The 23,435-nt window shown below is 43.5% G+C and overlaps 1 protein-coding gene across 4 annotated transcripts; it reads left to right on the top strand.

Moving 5' to 3' along the window:
* The first annotated feature begins 678 nt into the window (after positions 1-678).
* Positions 679-3,429, top strand: PARS2 (prolyl-tRNA synthetase 2, mitochondrial). 4 transcript variants are annotated; one of them, XM_044430455.1, is made up of 2 exons: positions 679-804; positions 1,849-3,429. In XM_044430455.1, exon 2 carries the CDS (start codon positions 1,883-1,885, stop codon positions 3,302-3,304), a length of 1,422 nt encoding a protein of 473 aa, XP_044286390.1. In that variant the 5' UTR covers positions 679-804; positions 1,849-1,882; the 3' UTR covers positions 3,305-3,429. The 4 variants fall into 4 exon arrangements, with proteins under 4 accessions (XP_044286390.1, XP_044286389.1, XP_044286388.1 ...); XM_044430454.1 differs by having other exon boundaries at positions 679-864; XM_044430453.1 differs by having other exon boundaries at positions 679-964.
* The last annotated feature ends 20,006 nt before the right edge of the window (positions 3,430-23,435 follow it).

Here is a 23,435-nt window from a genome sequence, read left to right as displayed (position 1 = left end):
TGGGACACTATATCTGCACTATAGGATTCTTTCCTTAGTCCATTTCAAGGACTGATTTCTTGACGTAATATTAAGCGTTTTCGTCTCCTAACACCTCATCGCCCTTCTAAGAAGGATTTTAGTTCTCAAAAATATTACATTTTTCACATGAAATAAAACCTATGTTAGAAAAAGCAGAAGCAGGCTCTGCAACAAAACGTTGCAGTGCGGTGCACTCCATTCCCTTCCAGTTTCCACCTCCTGGCAACACGCTTTATCCTCATTGGTTTCTATTTTAATATCCTTACTTCTTTCTTCCGCCCCTAAAGAAGGGGAACTTCTAACCTTATATTTATTTTTCTTTCAGATCTAGTTCTAAACGTTCCCGCACATGGAGGATTCTACCAACTCTACTTGGGAACTGGAAATCGCGTCTTTAAACTAACCCAAACCCTCACATATTAAATGGCAACGCGTTGCTCACTGTTTGGTACTGTGCTTTCTATGTGTCACGTGAGATTGCCCGGAATGGAATCTTCTCTCTTATTGGCCGACTGTCTAGCTCGCGGCTAGGTAATGAGGCAAGAGCCGAGGGAGTTCTTCGTTCTCCATTTTTCCTTAACTCTATGGTTCCGGGCATGGGGGGGGCGGGGGAGAGAACACGAGTCTTGCGCATGCGTGTCTGTCGCTTTTCCTTTGCGGACTTCCCGTACTGCTGGCGACAGGCGTGGGAAGGAGGCGGCGGCGGGAATGATCGTTGCTGAACTTTGCCAAGGGAGATCTGGAAGAGTTGAGGATTCTGCAAGTATCCCCGGGATGGAAGTGGTGACCGGCACTGCACTGGTCTCTCTTTTATGATACCAGAGTCTCTTGCACATAGTTGAGGTAGCCGTGCCACGAAGGACGTGCAACTTGATATTACTGCATCTGTACTCAGAAATACATTCAAATGCTGCAGCAAGAACTAATTTTACTATTAAGAAAGGCAGGTGCATTCCCTCCTGCTATACTTTTTCCACTAATTGTTCTTGTATTGAAATGTTATGACATGAAAGCGCATGCTTTTACCAGCTTTCAGGTACATTTGGCTGAGTGCTTAACTATGTATCAGGATGTTTCGTGCAAATATAGTTCCTTTTTAAAAAGAGGGGGTTCAGTTGTGTTTTTTGTATGTTTTTGTTTTGCTCACATCTGCAACTAAAATGCAGACTATTTTCTGTCTGCCATGATTCTGTGTTTCCTTTTCCATTGTATATTTTGCCCAGGTTAGAACATCGGTATTTGGGATAGCAAAATGTGGTTCTAATATTTATGTAGTTTGAGGTGGAGGCCAGGATGGGGCCTGGTAGAACCCTTAAGTAACTAGAAATTGGATTATAATCTCGGGGAAAATAATTGCTTGGACAACTATGAGGAGAGTGTTGTGAGAACAATGTATTTTCATTGTTGACTTCCTCTCCTTCACCAGCTGTAGTTTAGGAAATTTCTTCATTTAGGCAAGAAGTAGACTAAGTATTTTATTGAAAGAATTGTTATCCTGTTTCTCAGGGGAAAAAGTTTCTGCCTACACATTGACAATCTAAAAGGTTACAGTTTGAGTAGGCTCTTGCGTTGCCATTCATGTTTTTTTTTTAATGTGATTTTGTTTCTGTAATGCTGCTCTTAAATGTTCCTTGAAACAAGCTTAGGGAGCAATTCCTCACTGCCTTACACATTTACAAAATCAGCCAGAGCTGTTCAGCTTCATATTCATTCAAATAAGCTGATTGCAATGCATTCTATTCTCCTTACTTGTAGGGAGCTCTTTCACCCGGATACAACTTGTGTACTTATTTTTGCAAAATAAATCCCTTTTCTTTCTGCCTGCAGATTTGAAACAGATGCTTCTTTTCTGTGCCTCAAAATGGATGGACTTCTTGGAACAGGGAGAAGACTACTTCCTGACTCATTGAATTTGGTTGCTCGTTGTAAAACACAATGGCAATGCGGCAGGTTTTATTGCAATGTTCGTGCCAAAAAATTGGTATCCCAGCATTTTCAGTCAGTGAATCTGCGGGAGGATAGTTTGGCATCACAGGAGAGCAAACCTGGAGAAATGACATGTAAAAGTCAAAGGCTAATGTTACTAGCAGGACTGATTTGTCCCAGCAGCCCTGGCTGCTACCATTATATGCCCTACACTGTCCGAGCAATGGAGAAGCTCATCAAGGTCATAGATCAGGAAATGCTCGCCATAGGAGGTCAGAAAATCAACATGCCCGCACTATGCTCAGCAAAGCTCTGGAAAGCCAGTGGAAGGTGGAAACTGATGGGCAAAGAACTCTTGCAACTAACAGACAGGCACAGCCAAGAATACTGTCTGGGACCTACCCATGAAGAAGCCATTACAGACTTAATAGCTTCTCAAGGCAGCTTGGCCTACAAACAACTTCCTCTCTTGCTGTACCAGATAACCAGAAAATTTCGAGATGAACCAAAACCTTGTTTTGGGTTGCTGCGTGGCCGTGAGTTCTATATGAAGGATATGTACACCTTTGATGCCTCCAAGGAGGCTGCCCTGCAGACGTATGCTCTTGTGTGCAAGGCATACTGCAGGATATTCAATAGATTAGGCCTTCAAATTGTGAAAGTCCAGGCAGCTACAGGTAGCATTGGGGGGACAATGTCTCATGAATTCCAGCTCCCTTCTGACATTGGAGAGGACCAGTTAATGATGTGTGTGAATTGTGACTTTTCAGCCAATGTGGAAACAATACACCAAGGTGAGACACACTGCCCAGCTTGCAAGGGAGAACTAGTTAAGCGCAAAGGAATTGAAGTTGGTCATACCTTCTTCTTAGGCACCAAATACTCTTCTGTTTTCAATGCCTCTGTCCACACTCCTCAAAATACGACTGTTCCAGCTGAAATGGGCTGCTATGGACTCGGTGTTTCTCGGATTCTTGCAGCCTCCATTGAGGTGCTTTCTACAGAGAATGCCATTCATTGGCCAAACCTTATTGCACCTTATCACATCTGCCTTATTCCCCCAAAGAAAGGCAGTAAAGAGGAGAAAGGAGCAGTGCTCCTGGAGGATTTATATGATTCTATTGTCCAAGCAATCCCACATGTTGAAGAGGAAATGGTGCTGGATGACCGGACCCAGCTCACCATTGGTAAAAGGTTAAAAGATGCTAAGAAACTTGGATACCCCTATGTTATAATAGGTGGAAAGGGAGTTTTGGATGAACCTTATCAGTTTGAAGTCCAAAATCAAAACACTGGTGAAATACTCTTTCTTAGCAAGGAGGCCATTATTGACTTGCTAAGTAAACTCCCTAAATAACTGAGTATTTTGGCTTCTGAATGCTGAGATATAAGTGTAGTATTAAATGTATGGTTATGGGGACATATGGGATCTTTGTTGGTTTGATTTATATTTTGTGAACTAAAGATCAGAAGAAAGACAAATGTTGACTTGGTTTGCGTGACATGACACCCAGAATGTATTTTCCTATTGTATAAAGTCAGACAAGTTACCACAAAGTGGCTTGTTTACTAGTAACAAACCACCATGACAACCCATAGCTTATTCTCAAGGTTGTTTCACCTACAATGGGTTGGTGAGTCATCTGAACTCAGACACGGTGTGGCTTCCATCCCAAAGCTTAAAGTGCAAGTGTTTGCCCATTGCTTTCAGTGTCTGGAAGAGTTTGTTCTGTTCAGAGCAGTGTAGATGTCCCACATGGAGGCTTCCCACCACTGAGTTCAACAGAAGGGCGCTATTGTATTTGCATCCAGCTTCTGGGCTTCCAATGGCATCTGGACCACTGTGGGAACCTTTGGTCTGATTCAGCACAGCTCTTCCTGCATTCTTATTAACAGGCCAGTCTTTGGCTCCAGCACCCACCACGCAAACTGATGAGGCTCGCAGAAAAGTCTCTTCACCAAGAATCTGTGTGCAAGCCAGATGGATCTCCCCAAATGCTAAATTGCATATTTGCCTTTACAAAGCACAACCAAATACTAATTTTACAGAAGGCAAACTGGTAATATTCGGAGAAACACAGACATACAGGCAACATGCAAACCAAAAGAACACAATCCACACAAATGCACATAAGTCAAAGGCAAAGCACTCCTTCCCCTTCTCATCCACCCCTTGTGCTAGGGGCTAGCACTTCATTTTGGAGCATGCCAAGCCTCCCAATTAAAAAAAGATGTTTTAAAAATTAAAATATTCTAAAATATATACTAATTGGAAGGCTACATAGGTGCCAAGAGAAATGTCCATAGGCCCTTTACTGCATGTGCTAGAGGTTGGCCAATTTTATGCTTTTCTTCTGTAAAATAGGCAAAAACATCCATTGTACAAACCCAGCACCTTCAAACTCCACCCAGCACCTCCATCCACTTTTAGAGGGCCCTTGAGGCAAGTTGGCGGGAAATAAATCTAAAAAATAAAAATATACACTGTCATGATCATAGGTACTTCTACAGAATACTCCTTTTCACTTCTGGGTTTGTAACAACTGGTGTGGGTGAACTTGCCAATATCACTATGCACCTTTAGACTCTGCAAAGCTTTTCCTTTGTTACTGATGTAATGCAGAAAGAAAATGACCAGAGATAGGGCAGTTCAAAAGAAACATACTATTTTTCAGGCTACTTCTCTCACAATGAGAGGGAGAGAAAGAGGAAACGTATGCCTCATATTCCTCTCTGTGTTGCATAGGATCTACCTCCGCCCAGTAAAATTGGAAAGGCTTACTTCAGGGCTTAGGAAAGAAAAGGTTCTGCCTGTTTTAGCGCCACACTGGACCCATAATGAATTATAAGAACCAACTTTAGCTTGCTCTTCTGAATGATTCTTTGTCCAAACTCAATAGTTAACTGATCATATAAGGGGCAGGATCAAGCAAGGGACAGAGTCAGACAGTAAAGGATCCTGGATTTGGGGAGAAAACATTCAATTCTGTGGGAAGTACCTGTGGCATGCCAATAAGCACCACTCCACAAACATGCTCAGCTACATATGTATTCGAAGTCTTGAGTGCTACTGACAAGCAAGTTGTCATGAATGTTTTTAATTATGACACAAAGTTCTCCATTGTGACACTTGCCGGTGAGCCTGTTTTGTCCATCAGAGGAAAAGAAATGTAAAGTCAGTAAACAGCTGTGAGCTTCCACCAACAAGTGAGTGCCATTTTTTCATTCTTGGACCCATTCCAGTGTGTTTCTGGTGTGGAGTCCACCTGTTCCTCAGTGTGCAAACTAGCATCCTTAACTGCAGATGTAGCAGCATCCTTTACACAAGATTAGTAATAACATGACACTTAAAACTGTGTTTTCAGCATCTGTAAGATTGGCGGCCCTTTTTCAACCTAGTACCCAGCTGATATTTTGGTTGGCAGTGCTTATCGGTCCCAGCCAATACAACAAAGGACAAGAAGTTGAGGTTAAAACATTTGACAGGTACCAGACTGGGGAAGCCTGAGTGAATTTAACATGTTAAGATCCTGTGATAGTGAATCTGAATGTCCATATATTCTGGGTTAAAATCTTCGTTCGGCATGGCCTTGGCCATATAACTAATGCCCAGTTTAGCCTGCTGGAGAGTCTAAATTGCCTTGGAGAGAAAGATTCAAGTGAAACTTCTCTCTGGTCTGATTAGTTTAGTTCTACAGAAACAAGCATTGCCCACTACATGAATAGGGGCAACCACATGACACAGAAGTTATACCCATTTTCAAAGCATCACTGGACAAACTTTTCTTGTATCTCTGACAAATCTAAGGCTGAACTGGGTGATTTAGAACATAATCCTATGTATGCACAGACAGGAAAAAAGGCCTACAACTACTAACATGCTGGTAGTTGAAGGAGTTATAGGCCCTTTTTCTGTTAAAACAATGCACCCTTACAATACTTTAAGAGACTTGGTCAGGAATACAGCCTTGCTCTGAGGTTTTACATCTTGAGTCTATATTCTCTTGAGAATAACACTGATGTAACCACATTCTAATATTTCTTCTCAAAATATAAATTGGGAATTAAATACTTAATACAAAGTCCCCAAACGGTCTCCTCTGGTTTTTGCTCTAAAAGAAGTAGGAAGGCTTCCCTTGTTGCCCCAAGTTTGAAGGAGAGAGAATATTGCTTTAAGAATGGGAGGAAAAAAATGTACCCACTTGACATCCTTCTGGGTATATCATTCCTATTTCCCGTTATCTTTTTGGGCAGTGCTTGTAGCAATGGATCAGCCTTTGCCAACCAACTGCTCAGATTTGCTGGACTAAAGCTCCCATTGGTCCTAGCTGGCCATGCTGCCTAGAGATGGTAGAAGTTTGGGTCCAGCACATATGGAAGGCCCCCGATTGGAAAATCCTACATTAGATTTTCTGTGGCACAGTACATCTGTGCTGCAAAGTATTTTGGGACAACACTGATGTGATAAGTTCCTGATTCTCTTACAGGAACACTGCTCACGTTATAATCACCCACTTTCAAACTCTGAAATAGCTGAGTATGGGTGTCAGGCTATTGGTCAGGATTCTCCCAAGGGAGGTTGCGAGATCTCGTGCATGATTTACAGCAGAAGGATATCTCTAAGCTTCCCCAGTTGGTAAAGATTCAGGTGCTTTTTAGGTAGTTCAGTTCATATGACAATCTGGAAAAAGAATCTTGATAAGTGGGAAGCTCTCTGGAAGAAAGATACTAAATTTACTGCTAGTCAAGTGTTAAGAGAAAATTTGTATAAGATGTTTTTTCAGTGGTACATTACTCCAAAAGATATTGGAAAAAATAGATATTATAGATACTATAGAATTATAATAGAAAATGTTGGAAATGTAACAAGGTAGATGGGACTTTCTATCATACGTGGTAGATTTGTGAATTAAAAATTGGAAATTGATACATGCAGAAAATCTTTAAAATTACATTTCCTATGAGTCCCAAGAACATGCTTTTGAATATCACGCCAGAGACCCTTTTAAAAAACATGTCAGAGTTATTTGACTATGGCAGCAAGAATCACAATACCTATTAAATGGAAATCACCAGAGCCCCAACCATTGAAGAATGGAGAAACAGATTAGCAGAATATGCAGTGATGGCAAAGCTAGCTAATTAGGTAAATAGAAGACAGAAGAATTTAGTGACAAATGGAAATTTTATTGTGCTTAGCATTACTAATGGAAGTTCAGGGAAGTTTGGAAAAGAAAAAGGGAAGCAGTAGAATTTAAACTGATTAGAAATTCTCTTGATGTATAGAATAATTATTTTTTGTAAAGTTGCACAGAGTATGGGAAGATAGGAAGAGAGTCACTTTTGGGGGTTACAATACATAAGCTGTATTTGTTTAAAATTCCCTTGGCAACTTTGTCTATTTTGTTTACTTTAGTCTGTTCTGTTTATACTAGGGATTTTTTTCCTATTCTGCATTTTCTTCTATGTATTTGTATACGTTAAGAAAATAAAAATTATTTTAAAAAAGAAAAGAAACTATCCCTCCAGAGTGATTCCAAAGATGAAGGAAAAGAGAGAAATGGTCCCTGGAAAGAAAAAGTCAGCTGAAATTCTAATAACCCAGCAATGCTCTCTGATGTCCAAGACACCTCCAGAAGATTTCTTGTTAGAATATTGCATATTACAAGCTATTTCTGAAGGTGAAGAGTGACCCCTAGGGCTTGGAAAATAAAATGCATATGGCTAGATCAAACTGCAATAGACAAAGTACCAAAGTACACAGAGTACAATACACAAAATGCATTTCTTTTACGTCTGTCCTCTGTGTGGATCTGATGATGGATCAGCTAACTCTAAGGAAGTAATTCATAAACCTGAATTCAATAGACTAGGTTAATTCTTCTAAAATGGCACCTTCATTAAATTTAGTGTATGAAGCCCTGGGGAAATCAATCAGTATACATAATCAAACTGGCTTAATATAAATCACTTTCCTATGTTTCCATCCAGCCAGCCTCAAAATTCAAAGAACCCATCTGGAGCACAGGAATGTAACTGAGGACCAAACCAAACATGATTTTAAATGTGTGTCTAGTACCTATGGCTTTTCCAGTGTTATTCTAGAGAAGACACCCAAGCTCCAATCTTTATGAGGAGCCTAGCATGGAGTGGTGGTAGCTGGAGGGCATTTAAGATCTGAATCATTATGCCTACTCTGGAGTGAAAATGATAAGGTCATTGGTGCTAGATACAAATGTCTGGTTCGGTTTTTAGCAATACATCAAGGCAACCTTTAGTAGTCAACCAAGTCAGGTGAAGACTGCAACTGGAGGCCCTCCAGGCAGCTTGTACTTGTGCTATAGTCTGTTGTGATTTTGATTTCATGATGGACTACCTTAGTTTTGAAGACAGTAGAAAATCCATATAAATTGCTCAGGATTAAGAATTAACAGAAAACCAACTGAAAGAAGACTAATTTTTATTGTACATATCTCAGTAAGTCTTAGTTCTCTGCCCCAATTTCTACTTCCATTAGAGTAACCGAACAAAGAGAGGTAGCAGACATTTCCATAGCAATTGCATCTTTTTCACTTTCATTTTACCTTCCATTTTTATCAGCTTCAGTAACCTCCAGCAAGGCCCTTGGAAATATGTTGTATGACACAGAAGTAAAAGGAGATCCAGGCCCTGAAACAGCAGTACTGGAGGAAAGTAATAAAATGGTAGGAACATGTTCATATTAATCTGCAAATTAATTTCTCTTTACTATCACCCTCTCCCACACTTTACTCTCAATATGGAGTAAATGCTCACAGTTTCTAATTACACTTGAACCAGAGTACCAAATAACTGAAGAGCCTTTTCCATGATAAAACCAAGAAGAGTCTTCTGACATCCTAAACACTTAACACATACTTCTGACATAAATGTTTGTGGACAGCATCCCTTTCTTTCTATGGATGCATCTTGACATCACTGCCTCTCTAGACATTATTTCAGTGCTAGGGCTCAACTTTGGAAGGTGCAGAATTGTGGATTAAATAATATCAAGAACAGTGGTGAGGGAGGAGATTGGGCAGACTGCACTTGGGTAAAACAGGTTCCTCCTCTGGCATCATCAACTCATCCTCCATGCAGCCTCTCTGCTCCCAAAACAACTGGCTGACTATGCTTTGCAAAAACATATAAATCAAAAACATATCTTACTCTATTGTAATCAGGGAGATCAATTTCATCTTGCAATCTGTGCAGGAACACAAAGGGAAAGCCAAAACAATTGGGGAAACAGTGGGAACACCACTGCTAGTACTAATGGCATTATCATTTCCACTCTGGAGTAGGAATTGGTTTGTGATTATTGCGTTCCACGTTTTGACAGATTCTACAGTACAGGTAAATTGTCCACATCACAATATTGGCTCCACATCTGCTCAAACTAAGCACATTCATGGATCAGCCCTATGATGTATTAAATAAGGGAATACAGGGCAATCAGCTAAGTGGATATGGACATGCTTACCTACCACCATCCAACATGCCATTGTTTTTGTGGCACATTTATAATTGGCAGCAAAAATGGATTTGGAGCTAAGATAGTCATGTGCAAAAGTAATCTAAAACGCTTCACTCTGATCTTGCTAGTGTCTAACAGGTTCACGGGAATTCAGCTCAAACATGAGTGGGAATGGTCATCAAAATCCTTGCTGTGAGAATCAGAAATTGCAGTTTGTCGAGCAGATAATGGTGAGTCAGATGTGAGGGCAGCTTCAAGCCCTTTTCTTTGAGAAGCAGGGGCTTGGTGGAAAGTAAGGGTGCAGTCCTATGCAAGCTGAGAACACAATCCTTTAGGGCACACTCCTATGGCCACTAGATAGTCCCTGGAATATTTGAAGCCCAAGCTCCAGAACTGGGAAAGCACTCTGAGGCTGGATCTAGGACTTTGAATTTAGAGCACCTCCCTCTGTCCCTGCATCTTGGGCAGGGTCAGAGGGGCAGTCACTGCTCTGAGGATGGAAGATCAACTTCCAAGATGGCACATGTAGGAAATTCTGCAGGGCAGAGAGGGGAGGAGCAAGGCTACCCCAAGATACCCTCCTGCTCATGAGTGGGGTAAACCACTTAGACTGCTTACTGACATTTATTGGGAGTCTCAGCTCTGAGACCCTCTGACTACAGAGCTGGGATTCTGTATGTGAAGCCCCAATCGCATGGCACACACCTTGCAGCCAGCACTGAAGGAACCATGCTGGCTGTGCCTTCAAGTGTGCTTAACAGGCATGCTGGGGAGCAGGGATGGGAGGAGACTAAGGCCAAGGGCTTGCACCACATCCAAATGGCACCCTAGCCTTTCTCTTCTCTTCTGCAGTGCTTTATCTAAATGACCAGAAACAGCTGTCCAAACAAACTTCAGAGCATGGGCCATGGAAATCACTGCGGCCAAGCTTCACACCCTGCACAGATGCACAGAAGCCTCCCTGTTCATGCCCTATGGCATGTTTTGGACAACAGAAGCAGAGTCAGTCCTTGCCTCTACAGTCCTCCCCTCACCTCCACTGGATACCCATAATCCTCCGAAAGGTTTAGATAGACTTGTTGTGCATAAACCAGCGAAGGATTATGCCTTGCACCTGTGGGAGAAGGAGAGCTACATCATTCTGTATGTGAAAGCAAACCTTGTAGGTCAGTCCTATGTTACCCCTGAATGCAATGAGTCCTGTTAGTTCCTCGACATTAGGGCCATTGCATCTTAACCATCATGTATTTATTTGCAGTTTGGCTAATGCAGCAACCTTTTGCACAGAGCAAAAGCCCTTGAAACATGTTCTTCCTCAAGACGTTACTGCTTTAGTATTGCATATGGGGGTTTTTCCCTTGCACATTGATCTGGTCACATAGTTCACAAGCAAACCCCCATTTTCTTTTCAGTTTAGCATCTTTGTTTCCAAAAGGAATTGTTGGGGGGGGGGGGGGCAGAAATGAAACAGTGAATTGATTCAAATACAGACAAAAGGGTTTTTTGATAGAACCAATGCAGCCATTTCCTGCCCACTGTGGAAGCCAACTGCAATGGGAAGACAGGACAGAGATACTGCTCAGCAAGGCAAACTGCACTGTCATCAGGGCTAGAATAATTGAGATGGCGGTGTTGGCATGTTTGCATATCCAACCTGGCGCCCTGGTATCACCAGCATGTGCCTACTTGTCTACCCACCCTCAAGGAAATTTGGGTGCCCCTGAGATCAGCTTGCCAAGGCCATCAAAACCTGTTTCTGTGCCTCTAATGGTTGTGCAGAGCAGAGGTAATTTGAACAGGTTCCTCTTTTCTCAGTCCTGCATGGCAAACTGCAGATGCTTAAATGCTACTTCCTATTCTTTATCATATTTATATCCCACTGGCTTCCCTACAAGAAACTCAAGGCAGCTTACACAGTCGCCCTCCCCTGCAATTTTTTCCTCCCATCAAGTCTGCAAGGTAGGTTAGGTCAAGAGTTAGTGACTGACTCAAAGTAACCTAGTAAGCTTCATGACCAAGTGGAGAGTAGGACCCGGATCTCCTGAGTCAAATGCTGTAACAACTATGCCACAAGGGTGAGAAAGTATGCACCAGAAATAGCACAGAGGGCTACTGGCACAGTTGTGTTTGCTGCTAAGCTGTTGAAATGCCTGGAGCCCTGTTCATGTTTACATCTGGGCACCAGCTTAGAATAAGAAAAAGATTTAAATATTCAGTGAATAATTCAAATTGGATCCCATTGTAGCTGGGGATTCAAGATGGGCGCTGGGTCTCATCTGGTTGAAGACAACTGTCCTAGAGTACTTATTACATTTAATAATGAATACTTAGTGTGTGTGTGCTTCCTCTCTCCCTCTTTCGCATTCACTTACACATGTAGGTCACAGTGAGCCATAGGCTGCTTTCCAGCCATCATTCTCCTGAGTAAAGGTATTTAGCTATTGGCACAACTTCTAAGACCTCCTTTTCTTGTATGTTTATGCCTCCTCTGGCATTCACAGGCACAGATTTCAGACTTGCCACTGGATCACATAGATTCGCCCAGCACAGCTTTGCGCTGTCAGGGAATGCTTCTCATGGAGGACCTAAGGTACTGCACATCTACAGCCTAGCATCCTCTCCAACTCCTTAAAAAGGGGGCTTAAGATTCCAGTTCTTAACATGAGCACACAAATATTAAAGGAAAATATAGAAAAATGGTTATTCTCCGGCCTAAGTATAGAGATAGGAAATATAATCAGAAAAGGGCAGCCATTTCTATGAAAGCAATTGACACAAAGCATGTGGGAAGCCAGGTATATCTCAGTCCACTTAAGAAGGAAAGAAAACCTAAGCATTGCTAGACTTTTGAATACCCTGTCATCTGTCTTTTATTATTACATTATTAGCATTCAGTATATTTTTGCATGTTTTGACATTGTCTGATTTCAGTTCTGTATTCAGGTCAGGGTCACTGGCTCAGAGTAGTTTTCCACAAGTCCCTTGCCTCATACTGAGATGTTGTACCATATCCTGATCAGTGGCCACCTTTTTCTAGGCTGCTGCCCATGAAGGCTTACTCTAGGCTACACAGCTTTTCTTAGATCAACGGAAGGCAGTTTTGGTGGGCTGCACCCCTCCTCTGTCCCTTTTTTCCCAACAGAATCACCAGAATCTAGTGACAGCCAGGAACTCAGAAAGGGCTGCAAAACAGCTATGGGACATGTGTTATCCACAGCCTATTGTCTACCCCACCCAGAAAGCTAAACATGTCTAGCTTTCTTTCTTTCCTTACTTATTATTCTGAATTGGTAGATGATTGTGGCCTGTGCTATTTCCATATAGAAAATTACTAGAACGTTGAAAGTTTCGTCTTTTTCTTCCATCATCATCCCTCAGCCAAATGGAGCCACCTTTGTGGGCTAGAGAGAAGCTGCTCAGCACCTGCATTTCTAGCATCTTGGCCTTGCCTTCCATCAAAACCTTACAGAGTCAGGATGGAGAAAATGCCCATGTACAGGTATTTGGCCATGATGCGTTTCTGGGTGATTTTTTAAAAAATCTATAGATCTTCGTGTGTGTTTAGAAATAGTCTCAGAACCCAGTGACAGCAGTGATGAATCATGTTTGACTGTCATGTTTGAGAAGGATTCTTTGCAGCACTTGTGTGAGATGCTAGCTTCCTAACTTGAAACAAAGCTTGAGGTGAGCCTACGTCCAACAAGAGCACAAAACACATAATTATCTGTTGTTGCACATCCCTTGTGTAGTTTTGTGAACCTTAGGAAAGAGTGCTGTGCTATGGAGGGAGGATTATAGTTAAAACTGGATCTTGGGTCCAGAGTCTGGCAACTCTAACGTTCCCACAGATTACCATCCAGACAGAAGCAGGTGATGGGGGCTGCAGCAAACAGGCCCACCTTTACTTTTTGGGCTACGAGTAGCACAGGGGCCTTTGGTTGATGCTGCTCACCATAGCACCTTTTCTTCCTATTTTTAAAAATGTTTTACTGTTAGGGAAACTGGCTGGGCATAAACATGGTTACAGATGCTCATTTTCTTACTCTTCATGTAAAATCTATGTGTATGCATGCCTGCGTGCGTGTGTGATTCCTTTCTGTAACAGAAAAAAATACAAGTAAAGAGACAGATCTTAATCCCACACAGAATTTGGAAGCACAAGTCTCAGCAAAGTGGCAAACGAAGTGCCCATCGCAGAAAAGCCCAGTGTGTGTGATGTTATAGTCATATTATATTTTACAGCTTCTATTTCCTTTTCAGGCACTGTATGGCCAGACTGTGGAGGCGATGGAAGCAATGTTGCAAGGTCTATTATCAGAAAAACCCAACACAGCTGAATTGTTTGTACTCTTAGAAGTAAGCAACAGGGATCGACCTGTGCCCCCAAGGAATCTGTTTGAGAATGTAGTGAAGAGAATGTACAACCAAATTCTCTCCTCCTGAGATGCAGCCTTTGCTCACGTTTGTGAAATTGTCACTTTCATTTCATTTCCAGAATATATGTTTTATCACCTGCCTGTGTAGTATCCTCACAACAATTCTGTGAAGTACAGTAGGCTAAAAGATAGTGAGCTGGCTCAAACTCAGCCGGCCAGCTTCAGGGCTATGTGGGGTTCTGAATCTGGGTCTCATCTGTGCTTAGTCCAGCACTCTAACTATTATAACAAACTGGTTTAGATATATCCTATAGCAAAATGACTATTGCAGGGCATTCAAAATATCTTAATTGTTTAAGGCCCTTGTTTTCTTTCAATGCCTTTTTCCTTTTTTTAATTAACTTGCACCAGCCAGTATAGTCAAGGAGCACCTTCCAGTACAGTCAGGGAGCACTGGAACAGCAAGAATAATGGGCTAGCCAAAGGATTATGGAATGCACTTAACACATGGCATCATTAAGAAACCTAAAGACTAAAAGCAAAGCAGCAAAAAAGTGGCATTTTTATTTTATGTTACAAAATGAGGGGACAGAGCTCACAGGAAGTGCCCCTTTCCCATCTTCATTAAAAGCTGGAAACTGGGGTGGCGGGGAATGAGATGGGCAGGGAAACAAGGGGACATATAAGTTTCTCTGTATTTTATTCTTTGAGTGGTTTTGACAGATTAGAAAAGTGTACAGGAGAAAATTAGACTAATTTCAGAGAACATAAAAGTGTAGCATTCTGTTTATGAATACCATGGTAATGATTATTAATGATGATTATTAAAGCCATAATTTATGCAGGGAAGTTTAATTCCCATCTTAAAATCATACCTTGAAAGGAATGCACTCTTTTTCGTGCACTACCATAGCATGATATCTCAATCAGAAAGAAAAAATGACCTAGGGGTGCAATGAGCAATTCTGAAGCACATACTTTGGGCTTTTCTACATGAGGAACTTGTTGTGCACTCATCTAATACAACATATGAATGGCAGAGAAGGGGGGAATGAGGAAATACATGGAAAGAAGCTAAAATTAATCCAACAAAGAATCCAGGAGCAGAATCCAAGTCTTGGTAAAGTGGTAGGTTAAAGGCCTCATGGAGAGAAGTTCTCTCTTAACAGGTCTCTGGCAGTTTGCCCCAATTATCTCTGCAGCATTTGGATCCCTGGAGGACCTCAGGACAAGAACATGAACGAGCAAGAGCAGTGAAGACCTTTGTATTCCTGTTAAAAGCTGCAGCCACTGACCCCAAATTTCAGGTAAATCGGAATGGGCATGGTGTGGCCACAGGTGTTGAAAGGATAAGGAATATTCCAGGGAACATGACCTTGAAACACTAAGATTCTGAGAGGCCTGCAAATATTTATTTTTCAATTTATAGCCTGCCTTTTTCCAACAAGGGCCCAAGGCAGCTTACATCATTCTCCTCCTCCATCTTATCCCCACAACAACCCTGTGAGGTAGGTTGGGCTGAGAGTCTGTGACTGGCCCAAAGTCACCCAGTTGGCTCCATGGCTGAGCAGGGACTAGAACCCAGATCGTCTGAGTCCCAGTCCCATGCTCTTAACCACTATGCCACACTGGCTCTTAAATATTTAAGGCAGAAAGTAGAGATAGAAGATGTGAATGGCTTCATATAATGAACATGGCATCCTCCATGTAATGCCAGGTGAGTGGGTGCCCCCATAACTGTAAGGCAGGCCAGGCTGCTGTGTGGCCAAGAGGCTGTGGAAAGACCAGGGAGAGGTTCAGGCTGGATTCAGGGCAGAGGCACGCTGAACAGGTAAGCAGCCAAGAGCCTGGGAAGTGTGAGGATTCATTGAGATTGGATACTTATCCTCACCTCTCTTCCATATACCAGTCAAAAACCAGGATGAGTGAATGCAGCCTGGGGTAGCCAAGGGCAAATGAGCAAGACTTTTCCTAATGCAATTAGAGATAAGACAGGCTGCTAGCAGTTTCCTATCCTGCGGAAGTTCATGCTACAAAAATGCAGCAACTCCTACAGACTAACACATCTAGTTTCAAAAGGAGAAAGCCAACTGAATTCCAAATGGCATGGCATCTGAATGCAGGCACCTTGCCCCTTCAAGCAGCACACCGATTCCTTCTTCCCCCTTCTGAGTTACACGGCAGTCCTCTCTCAGCTATCTCTCTTCAGGTGTCCCATGACTCTCCTAAGCTGGGGGTTCTGATTGGTCAGCTCTGCCTGCATCTCAATGACCCCAAGAAGAAGATTGGCCAGCATGCTATGGAAGGCATATATTACCTGTACACCCTTATACAGTGCCAGAATGGTAAGACTGCAGCACTCGGCATCCCAACAATGGACAGCAAAGACAGTGTCATAAACATTCATCTACATGCTGTTGTTCAGCCCAAGTGGCTTGTTCCCCTTGAACTCTTTCCTGCCAAATATTGATATTACACTGTGCTTTAGATATTTTCCTCCTACAGCCTCTACAACTCAATGAGAGGCTGGGCTGCAATTCCCATCACTACTAGCTAGTACGGCCATTGGTCATTCTGGCAACCACTGTAATCTTTGCCAAGGAGAGGCTGGGGCAGAATGGAACCCACAGTGGAACACGGGGACCAGATCCTAGTGGAGAAGAAATACTTTATCTAGAGCAGAGTGCCAAATCATGGGCAGTAACTCTCTTAACGGAGGCTGAGTATCTACTACTAATTTAAGAATGAACAAGGACGTCAATGGGATTTTTACATGCCCCAAAGCTCTCTAGCTGATGAAGTTTCTGGGGCAGTGCTAGCTGAGTTTGGATTTCTTTCTAGGAGAGACCACCCACGTGTCCTTCAAATACATGTTGGACTACAATTGCAATTCCGCACTTTTGGAGGGCGGCTGGTTGGGAAAGGAGAGAGAGAGAGAGAGAGAGCGAGCGAGAGCGCGAGAGCGCGCACGCGCTTAACACACATACATGGAAGCAGAGTAGCAGGCTTGTTATTCCCATATCAATCTCTAGAGAAGCAACCAGGAGTTCAGGATGTGTCCAGAGCTCAGCACTTCTCTCCTTCATTTTGCTTCTCTCAGGCTCCATTTCCTCTGCTTCCTCTGTTTCCTGCTCCTACACTGAATTCAAGAGCCAGCCTTACCTGACAAGAATTTTACGTCCAGATGGTAATCATGTTCTAGGGGAGTCTCTAACTATTCCCCGGCCATGCTGAGCCTTTACACATAATTTTGCTAACAAAAGGTGAGGCTGGCATAACTCGACCATACAAACCAATCATTCTGGCCCATTCACTCTCTTTTGTCTAAACTCCAGACTCCTTCCCAGCATTTAGAATGCAAACTCACAAAATTACAAAATATTAAAATGAAACAACTATCAATGGGAAAAGTTAAAAACAAACCACTCTTTTTTCTGACTAGACAATGGAATGAAAACTAAAGGGCTGATAGCAGAGCAGCACAAAATGTTCAAAGAGATCTTGGGAAGCTATGATTCTGCTAGGCCTCACCAAAATATTGCACAGATTATTAAGGTAAATAATTTATAGAGACCCCCCCTCAAATTAGAGCATATTGTAGAGCATTCATACAGCCTTAGACCTAGTCCTGACAAGAAGTAAAGAAGATATAATCTCTGCCTCTTTGTGTAGTGAAATCTGACGGGGGGTGGGGGGGATCATCTCTATATGCTAGTTTACTAGGCCTTGGGCTGCCTAGTGTCCTCAATCTGATTTCATGTGGCCCTTAATCTAATTCAAAAACATTCTGCATGCAATCAGACCTCTGGCAAGTCTGATTTGTTCCTTTCCTGGCAGTGTGGTGTATAGGAAGGCAAAGCAGAAAGATAAAGGGAAGGAATGAAGCAAGAGAGAAAAGAGAATGGCAGAAAGAAAGAAAAAGTGTGGCTCCCACTCTTGGTTTCAGCCCTGCCTATTGGCTTTGGCTTCACGCACCACTATGTGGTCTACCCCAGAGTACCTGTAAGGGAATGTGGCCCTTTACAGGAAAAAATGGTTGCAGTATGGCTACAACTGTATGTACACTTATGTAAGAGGAGTGAATTCCACTGTACTCACCATTGCAGTGGCAGGAGGAAGTCCTTCTACTACTTCCGGCAGCAAGAGAGCTCTCACTAGGCCTGAGCACAAAAGCAACAATACTATATACACTTGCATGGGACAAAATCTTAGGAAATTCAATTGAGTTTTCTTCTGAATAATCAGGAGCAGGACTGGACTCCTGCAAAGATGCCTTAAAATAAAGTAGCCCCTCAAGCTTGTCTTGCCATTCTAGTCTCAACTGTGTTCCTTGCTCAGAGGCTGCTGTGCATGTTCTTGCTTAGGAATTTGAGCCACATCTCACATCAAGACAGATGACAGAGGTTTTATTGACTGCTATAGACTGCCTCAAGGAGGCCAACAGGAATGCCACGGCAGCATCACATACCATCACATCTGTCATCCTGGAGGGGTACAAGCACCAATTACAGCAGCAGGTAGGAGTCTTCTGGAGCAGGCAACACACGCACTCACACACACACATACGGAGAGGAAGGGAGGGAGGCCAAGCACTGCGATTTTAGAGCTGCCACTAACATTTCATGGCCTGAGATGTGTAGAAAATGAGACTGTCGTGAAGGACCATAAGTCTTCTTTGGTCGTTTGCTGCCAGGTAAGCAGTGCTTGTGCAATGTTTCCCTCTGTCAGTACCTGATGACTGATTAACTAACTTGAGCTGCCTGCGCCAGCCTTGGGGAGGAGCAGAATGACTGGAATAAAGACTTTTCATACATTTTCTGTCCAGTGAATAGGGCCAGCCTGAGAAATGTTGCAAATATTGGCACACTCTCTCTCCCATTAAGGTATGTTGCATCCAAGACCAACCAAATAATTTTGGCACTTGAAGCAGAAAACACCCAGAAGCTCCTCACTCTATCCCTGGCAGTAAAAATACAATAATACTAAATTGGTAACTAGCCATTTGTCACCATTTCATGGCACCCCCATGTCTGCCACCTCTGCAATAAATCTTTAATGGCGGGGGTGGGGGTGGGGAAATGCATAGGCCCCTGGGCTGTGTGTGTTCACCCCAGTCTGGTTTAGGGCCACCACCCCAACCCAGTGCCCCTCTGAGAATGCTGAAGGAAACAGCATTTTAAAAAGATGGCATGCATTACACATGCCTTGTTCTATTGAAGAATTTCCATTTTTTCTCACCTTTGCCCAGTCAAATTTCTGTAGCAGTTCAGTGGCACAGTAGGGAGCTGCCCCTTCTCAGGACCAGGAAAACGCAGTGTACTGCAGACCCCAGTTTCCAAATTTGCCCAACACTCCTCCATAGTGACTGCTGCAGTCTAAGAGGGCTAACCATGCCTTTAACCAGAGACTGTTCTTGACACATTCCAATCTATACCCTATAACAGTGATGGCGAACCTTTTAGAGACTGAGTGCCCAAACTGTAACCCAAAATCCAAATATTTATCGCAAAGTGCCAACACTACAATAAAACCTGAAAACTGAAGTTTTAGTTTAGAAAAAACAACACACAGCCAGTCCAAGCAAATATCTATCTATCTATCTATCTATCTATCTATCTATCTATCTATCTATCTCCTTGGCAGCGCACCGACCGGCCATGCAAAAGCTCGGATGAGTCTCAGCTAATGAGTCATGGCACGTGACTCGCGCCCCTATGTGCTCGGCTGCTGGGGCAATGCTGGGGCGACTTGGCTCACATGCCGACAGAGAGGGCTCTGCATGCTCACTGTGGCATGTGTGCCATAGGTTCGCCACCACTGGCCTAACCCTACCCTGGTGCACTCCCCTAACCCTAATGTAGGGGTGAAATACCATTGAAAGGAGCGATTTTGAAAAGGCCTTCCTTGAGTAGCTTTTTCTGTGCAGCTCATCATTTCTGCCCATTCTAAACACATTCCAACCATCAAAATCATGCCAGGACACCGTTTTTCTAACCCTAACCCTACCCTGGTGCACACTCCTAACCCTAATATAGGGGTAAAGATCCATTCAAAAGAGTGCGATTTTGAAAAAGCCTTCCTTGAGTAGCTTCTTCTGCACAGCTCAACATTTCTGCCCATTCTAAACACATTCCAACCATCAAAATCATGCAAGGACACCTCATTCTTCTAACTCTAACCCTACCCTGGGGCACACCCCTAACCCTAATATAGGGGTAAAGATCCATTGAAAAGAGGGCGATTTTGAAAAAGCCTTGAGTAGCTTTCTCTGGACAGTTCATCATTTCTGTCCATTCTGAACACATTGCAACCATCAAAATCATGCCAGGACACCTTGTTTTTCTAATTGTAACCATACCCTGGTACACACACCTAACCCTAATATAGGGCTAAAGTTCCATTGAAAAGAGGGCAATTTTGAAAAAGCCTTCCTTGAGTAGCTTTCTCTGGACAGCTCATCATTTCTGCCCATTCTGAACACATTGAGACCATCAAAATCATGCCAGGGCACCTCATTTTTCTAACCCTAACCCAGTGATGGTGAACCTTTATTGACTGAGTGCCCAAACTGCAACCCAAAACCCACTTACTTATCGCAAAGTGCCAACACTGCAATAAAACCTGAAAACAGCCAGTCCAAGCAAATACATAAATAACCCTGGCAGCACACTGATCAGCCATGCGAAAGCTCAGACAAGTCACGGCTAATGAGTCGCAGCTCATGACGTCGTTGCCTGGAGCTGCTACTCCTTTCTGAGCATGTGCATGGCCCCTATGTGTGCTGCTATCCAATGCTCAGCTGCTGGGGCGATGCTGGGGCAACTTGGTTCACATGCCGACAGAGAGGGCTCTGCATTCCCGCTGTGGCACGCATGCCATAGGTTCGCCGCAACTGCCCTACAATGTGGTCACAGATCCATGCACTACTTACCTGTTAACAGGGCATTTCATTTCAACACGGATATTCCAGGTGCCAGAAATTGTGGAAAAGATTTATCAGCAGCTTGGTTCCATCTACCAGTTCCAGGAGAGACAACTAGTAATGGGGATCATGTCCCACCTGGCTCATCCCTACATGGCAGAAGTATGCGAGGCTCTTCTTCAGTTACCTTTCCCTATTGACAGGTACATAGTTCTGTGGACCTTCAGATGCTCATGCTGGCTGAGGCTCTTCTTCAGTTACCTTTCCCTGTTGACAGGTACATAGCTCTGTGGACCTTCGGATGCTCATGCTAACTGAGCCTTCCCCATTCATCCTGGTGGAAGCAATATGCCTGAGTTTCCATGCCCTCCATGCCCGGGCACAACTTGGTTGGCACCTGCTAGGCTACCTGCTTCTCCAGATTTTTAAAAGCTTTTTAAAAGATTTTTGCTATTTTAAAAAACTTGGAGGCTGTCATGCTACAAAGCAAAAGGCTAACCTCCATCACCATCTTTATTTGGGTTCAAACATATTTTGTTACGGAGCTCAAACCCCACCTTGTTACCTACTGAGATTCTTGAGCAAGTTGCTTTTATTTTAGTTTTGCCTTCCAGAAATACGTATTTTGTGACCAACCATGCCCACCAGAACAGTCACTTTATGAACAGGCAAGCCCTTGGCTTGGGGCTCACTTTGCAAGACTGGGTTGAGCACAAGAGGGCGTCCATGAGTGAATTCATTTATTTATTTCATTTTAATACCACCCAATAACCAAGAGTTTTCTGGGCAGTTAACAAAAGTTAAAAATTAAACATATAAAAGACAGGAACTACATATAAACAATGAAATAATAGCACAAATGCTAATGGGGTGGATTCCACTAGGATTCAATCCAACCTAGTGGGCACCCATTCTCAATACATCCTACTTTCAGTTGCCCCCTGACATCACCTCTACATGAAAACACAAACTTGGTAGGTAAGTCCTTTCTGCTTACCTCCCTTTCCCTCAAAAATAGATGGGGATGCCAATTGCCAGCAGCTGGAGGCAGACATGCCTCCACTGGTCACCCAATGTATAATCAGTCTCTGAAAAGGAAAGCAAATAGCTTAAGGCATGGGAACAACAGTGGTTGCTTGGATATGAGGCACAGAGCACTGGAGTGGTTTGGAGTGACATGGGAGGAAGGAGGACACATTTGAAAAGAGCTTAAGCAGGAGTGCGATTTATTGCTGAGGGTGGTGATTGAGAAAAGAGGCTATAGCCGGATCAGAAGACCAGAGTACAGCACTTGTATTTCAGGCCACGGTGACCCTGAAGCCTTCCTTTCCCCACCTCCTGCTTCTCTGTCAATGTTTCTGTTTCCCCTTGCGGACAGTCAGTGGCCTCTCTAGTAGAAGATAGTGCAGATGCAGCGGTTATGCTGGATAAACAAGAGTGCAGCAAGGCAGGGACCGCAAGCACTACGCTGAGCACAGCTGTTCATGGGCAGAGCTGTTGTTCTGGCAAGGGACTAGCAGCAACAGAGGGCTTAAGTAGAGCCATCAGCTCCACTCCCCCAGAAGCTCTACCTCCTTCTGAGCATGTACTGCAACTGTATACTATGCTGTGGGCCAGCTCACTTTACACCAAGGGGCCTTTGAGTCTCTGGGAGAGCCATGCTTGGTGGTTGATGGGAGGGATTTCCCAAACTTGTCCCTGGAGTGCGACCATGGCCTTCATTATGTCACAGAGGTCAGCCCTCTTTGGAGAGATCCTGATCCTCCAGCCTCAGGCCATGACACACTGCTGCATCTCCACTTTAGGGTACCTCCACAGAACCCACTCATTCCACAAAGCCCACTCTAGACCCCATAGCTCAGGGGTAGGCAATCATTTGGGGCCTGCGGCCACCTTTGCTGTTCTGAGAAATAGTCCTGGACACCACTGCCACATGGCTGCCACGAGAGGCATGGCAAAGGACAAGCAGCCTATCCAAAGATGGAGTACAAGGTAGAGGTGAAGTCTGAGCTCTGACACATTAATAACTCGTTTGCCTCCACAATATGTTTCCTTTTTGCTTATCCCTGTTTCATGGTGACTAGGTGAACTGGGAAAAAAAAATACCTGTCTCTAGCTACCTGCCTTCTTCATCTGCTTGGAATATCTCTGAGAGCCACATGTAACCCAGGTGGAAGTTGGAGGCCCTCTCTAGGCCCAGAAGTGATCCAGGGTACTTGTAAGAAAATAGAAGGGCTGGGCACCTCAGAGGTGCCATGAAACATGTCTGGGGTGTACTGATGCCTGTGGGCACCATGTTGCCTATCCCTGGAGTAGTTGAACACATTCTGTGCTGCCTCTGAGCAGTGTTTTCTTATAATCTTGGAAACACACAGATAAAATTAGCCCTGAGATATCATCCGTCTCAACCTCCAATCTCATAATACTGCAAATGCTGCAGGAAGCTTTGTTGATCTCAGTGCAGATCACCTCCCCATTCCCCACTTCAAGCTAATGTTTTGTGGAGGAAGCGTGAAGAGACAGGGACTTGCATGTCCTTGGCATATGTAGTGTGCCCCTAGGTTTGCATAACACCTCTATTTGAGTGCACAAATGTATGACAACACTGAAGAGTAGGGGTTTTCCATCAAGCTCAACATCTTTCTCTCCCCCTCCCCTCTCAATTTTGTGTGTATGAGTGTTCTTTTGGGTTATT

This window comes from Varanus komodoensis, unplaced genomic scaffold (genome assembly GCF_004798865.1).
Source record: "Varanus komodoensis strain SLA01 unplaced genomic scaffold, ASM479886v1 scaffold20_1, whole genome shotgun sequence".
NCBI lineage: Eukaryota > Metazoa > Chordata > Lepidosauria > Squamata > Varanidae > Varanus > Varanus komodoensis.
The sequence above is the reverse complement of the archived record's forward strand: the minus strand, read 5'-3'. Positions and strand labels throughout refer to the sequence as shown.